This window comes from Arachis duranensis, chromosome 9 (assembly GCF_000817695.3).
Source record: "Arachis duranensis cultivar V14167 chromosome 9, aradu.V14167.gnm2.J7QH, whole genome shotgun sequence".
Classification (NCBI taxonomy): domain Eukaryota; kingdom Viridiplantae; phylum Streptophyta; class Magnoliopsida; order Fabales; family Fabaceae; genus Arachis; species Arachis duranensis.
Genome location: NC_029780.3, coordinates 103,851,508 through 103,856,661, shown reverse-complemented (window position 1 = coordinate 103,856,661; position 5,154 = coordinate 103,851,508). Strand labels below are relative to the sequence as shown.

Here is a 5,154-nt window from a genome sequence, read left to right as displayed (position 1 = left end):
ACGGCAAGATATTTATAATTATGTATAAATCAATAATATTTTCTTTTGGTATAAATTAATAATATTTTGTTAATATTCAAACAACTTGCTTATACGTATCGGGCCCCATGACAAAGTACATAACCATGATCATCCAATAATTTGGATAAGATGCACTGTCTCTTAACGTAATAATTTTTTTTAGAAAAAGAAAAAAAAAACTCCCTAGTGAATTCCGTGTGCCATAAAAAGAAGGGGTCCATTTAATTTTCCTCAACAACTTGATGAGTTGATAACACTATCATCAATCAATTTATATCACAAAATGTGGGGACTAGAGTATTCTTATATGCATAAATATCATAGTTTCAATGCCACTTCTCTCCACACATTCCACAAATAAAAATCCAATTCAAACACAAATACACTATGACAGCATCTCAAGAAATTTCAAGTTTAGAACTCTTAAGGCAACATCTCTTAGGTGATAATAAGAATAATGCCTTAGATTCATACTTCACTAGCACCACCAATCTCATTCCTCTAGTGAAAATTGAAGAATTAGAACACCCTTTGGAATCACCAAAACTCGACTACCACCAATTCTTGGATTTGGATTCATATTTCTTTGAACAAAGTAGTAGTAGCTTTGATGCTAAGGAAGTCGCTGCTGATCAAAACAATGTCATTATTGCACAAAGCCCCACGGAGGAAGAAATAATCAAGAATTCGGATACTTCGGTTGAACCAACAATGTTGGAGTCTGTGGGGGAGAAGGTAGAAGCTACGTTTAGGCACTACAGAGGAGTAAGGAGAAGGCCGTGGGGAAAGTTCGCTGCTGAGATTCGCGATCCGGCGAGAAAAGGCTCGAGAGTGTGGCTAGGCACATTTGATAGTGAGATTGATGCTGCTAAGGCTTATGATTTTGCTGCCTTTAGGATGAGGGGTCAAAAAGCAATTCTCAATTTTCCTCTTGAGGCTGGTGAATCTGAACCAAAGCCTAATGTTTGTGGTAGGAAAAAGAGAAGAGTATTGTAGAGAGAATTGATATTCAACTTCATCGAGTAATGTTATTTGAACATAATATTTTGTGAATATTGTATTGATATATTTTTGTGAACATGAACATATATCTGCCACAAATGTTATGTACAAATATCATTTTTCAATGATTGCATTATCTTCTCCTTTTCAACTTTTATAGGTTATAGTCATTCTTTACTTTTGTTTGCTAAAGAAATGTGCAATATGTACTAAAATTTTCCATGAATGTGTAATTTAGTATTTTTGTGAAGTTTTCATTCACTATTAATGAAGAGCAACGTATTATGTGAATTAAATAATGTAACTATATCCCTTGTTTCTTTTTAACTTTATAAAAAGAGAACAACTTAACAAAAGGATTGAAGCATACACCTAAAAGGCTAAAAAGATAGTATATCCTGTAATTGAGGAGGATAGAGTGAAGTTTCACTTGTTTCAGGTCCACATACCATAAGGGTGACTTCTAACTTCTAAGTTACTCTTAGATTTATCAACGATGTTGTTACTCCATAATATTTTACCCATGATTGTATGTTACATTGAATAGTATGGGTGCTTTCATTAAATAATTTATGCAATGTTTCCAGTATCTTTACAAATTTATAGAATAAATTATCATCTTTCATATATTACATACTTCTGTAAAAATTTAAGTTATTCTCTGATATTTTCTGTTAGTCTATTCTTGATGGCCCTACTAAATAGGGTAGATTAATAAACAATTGGTATTGTATTAGCGCTCCCTCCTCTTTTATTTGGATAGAGTTATATATAAAAAAGAACTCTAATTTTCAGAAGATAACGAAGTAATTGCCAACTACTAATTTTCTTTGTGGGGCTATGCTACATGAGAGTCCATTGGCATGGAGATTTTGTTTTTTGTTTTTTTTTTTTTTACTGTATCTCCTAGTTCGACTGACTAAGAATTAATCCGTCGTACTATTAAACTCCATTTAAAGGTTTGCTGATAGTCACTTGCTGCTTGCATAAGGCGGAATTAAACCCTGACACTTGTTTAAGTATATTAGTAAATTAATTATTGGACCAATCCAATTTAATTGGCATAGGCATTTTAATTTATAAATAGTGCGAATTTGAGTTTATCGAATTAATTTTTTTACCGAAAAAAGGTGTAGCATTAACTCATGGAGAGTTTATTTATATATTATTAAGTTGTTAGAAGAAAATATCTTTTTGATTTTTTAGTATTTTGATAATTTTTTAATAACAAAAGTAAAAGAAGCTATAAACTCTCCATCAGATTACTTTATACTATTCTTTTCAATTTAAAAAAAAATACTTAAAAACAAATTTTGTTTTAAGTTTATCTAAACAAACTTGGAGAATCTATCAAAAAGTCACCCACATAAAAAGGGGCTATAATTTAAGGTGGATATTTTAACGAAGATTTTATAATTATTTTTATGTGAAATTATTTTTTATCATTATATGATGAATTGTAGAATTTAATTTTGATATATTATAAAAATATTATCTTTATTTAAAATGTAACTAAATAAATAAGTCATACTTTTAATACAAATATTTTTATGAGAAGATATTTTAACATTTTTATTGGAGTAAGTGCTATAATTTAAAACTCTAACCCTAATTCATTGAAAACGTAAGGAAGATATTCATCTGCTACGTTGCAATTGGCAAGTTTATGATGGATATGGATATTTTAAATGTTGCAATAGGAAAAAGAGAAACAAGAGATAGCCCAGAAAGTGGCCTTGTATCAAAGTCAGTTCCTCCGAAGAAGAAGATAGTGCTCTCCCTCTTGATGAAGAAAAAGTTGTTGAGGATACAAAAGATGATGATTATGATTCTTCGAATGAATATGTATGGGATCGGTGTTTCCTAAGCATTTCATAAGTAATGAAGAAACTCGTTTGCAACGAAGACAATTGCAAGCAAGGGATATGTGGATTGGCTTGTGTTTGGCTTGATTTAGCTCAACCTGATAGAAAATAAGTTCAGGTTTCAACTATTTTAAAAGTCTAAATTTTTTAATAGGCTATGTTGGAATAAATTATTTTATTAATCTAGATCATCCATATTGAATTACCAAAAATATATCATAATGCGAAAGCGTATATTTACTCATAGAAATTAGAAACTAAAAATCAGACTAAATGCACTATTTATATTTGAGCATGGCATTCACTATACCCTAAAACCCAAATAAAAATAGTATCTAAAGTCCAAAAGATAATATATCTAAAATTTAAACGATAATTATCTAAAATTCAAAAAATAATATTTGATTTTATTCTTATTTAATTCCAAATTAAAAGTAATTATGACTTATTCAATTTAGTATTTATAACAATAAATGAGATTACCATTATATAAGTCATTTAATTTGAAATAACATAATTTGTGATTATAATTAATATATGTATTGCCCACAAACAAATTAGGAAATTAAATAATTTCCTAACAATCTCCCACTTGAGCTATACATATATTCTTTCTTGATATAATCACATTTTATAAACTTTATGTGCGCATCTAAATGCTATTCCCTTATTACTTTAACAATCTGGTCCGCCTCGTATATTAGATATGGAATCACCGCAGCTTTTATTACATTAATGTCGTAACTGAACTACCACAATCACCATCCTAATATAATTAACGACATAGATCAAATTTGGATGAGTAATATGGAAATTACATGTCAAGTGATCTCATGCATGTCTATTTCCAACTAGTCCAATTTTAAAACTTTATTGAGATCAAACACAAAACAAATATTACAAAATAAATATTTCACATAACATGAAATAAACTATCAACTTAATTCTGCAGAAATTAATTCAATATCTGTCATAGGACATATAGCATAAAATAAACTCCCACTAAATTAAAGCATCACAAATATTGACACCCATCCGAGTAGTGTGCTCATGAAAGATTTTAAGGATCAATCCCTTGATTAATGGGTCTGCTAGCATATACTCTATTCCTATATGTTTTATAAAAATCTGTTTTTCTTGAACTTTCTCCTTGACAACTAAGAACTTAATGTCTATATGCTTCAAATTTGTCAAGCTCTTATTGTTATTGGAGTATAGTACTGTTGACTTGTTGTCACAGAATATCTTTAATGGCTTTTCAATGTCATCTACTATATAAAATTTAGTGACAAAGTTTCACAACCATATGTCATGTTTGGATGCCTCAAAGCAAGTAACGTATTATGCCTCCATTGTTGAGGAAGCTACAAGAGTCTGTTTGTTAGATTTTCATGCAATAGCTCCTCCAGCCAAAATGAAGATACAGCCTAAAGTAGAGCGTCTACTATCTTGGCATCCCGCAAAATCAAAATCAGAGTACCCAATGATCTCTAAATTTTCTGATCTCTGATAAGTAAGCATGTAATCATTTGTTCTCTTCAGATAACGCGTTACGCGTTTAACAACTATCGAATTATCCATGCCCGGATTACTTAAGTATCTACCCAACACTCCTACTATAAATGATATATCAGAACATGTGCAGACTTGAACATACATTAAGCTCCCTAGTGCTGATGTATAAGGTTTATCATGCATTGTTGTCCTCTCAATATCATTTTTGGGACATTGCTTGAGACTGAACTTGTCTCCTTTAGCTAAGAGTGTGTCCTTGGTCTACAATTTTTCATGACATATCTACTTAAAATCTTTTCGATATAGTTCTTTTGTGATAATCAAAGAATACCTTGAGAGCGATCTCTTAGTATCTCGATTCCTAATACAAAAGAGGCATCACCAAGATCTTTTATTTCGAATTTGTTCGATAGAAATTTCTTAGTTTCATGTAACAAGCCTATATCGTTATTGGCAAGTAGAATGTCATCAACATATAAGACCAAAAAGATGTATTTACTCCCACTGAACTTGCGGTATACACACTCATATATGATATTTACCTCAAAACCATATGAGGTAATGACTTGATGAAACTTGTGACACCATTGACGGAAAGCTTGTGTGAGACCATAAATGGATTTCTTTAACTTACAAACCATAGATTTTGAATCGTCTGATACAACATTTTCTGGTTATACCATATACACGTTTTATCAATGTCACCATTGAGAAACGTTGTCTTTACATCCATCTGATGTAGCTCCAAGTC

At 30.7% G+C, this 5,154-nt stretch overlaps 1 protein-coding gene across 1 annotated transcript; it reads left to right on the top strand.

Annotated features, from left to right (window-relative positions):
* Positions 1-356: 356 nt before the first annotated feature.
* LOC107466588 (ethylene-responsive transcription factor ERF106) lies at positions 357-1,148 on the top strand. The gene has a single exon (XM_016085588.3). It carries the CDS (start codon positions 409-411, stop codon positions 1,015-1,017), a length of 609 nt encoding a protein of 202 aa, XP_015941074.1. The 5' UTR covers positions 357-408; the 3' UTR covers positions 1,018-1,148.
* Positions 1,149-5,154: the final 4,006 nt, after the last annotated feature.

Excerpts from the sequence above, each read along its gene's own strand:
- LOC107466588 (XM_016085588.3), top strand. The coding sequence starts at position 409 with ATGACAGCATCTCAAGAAATTTCAAGTTTAGAACTCTTAAGGCAACAT.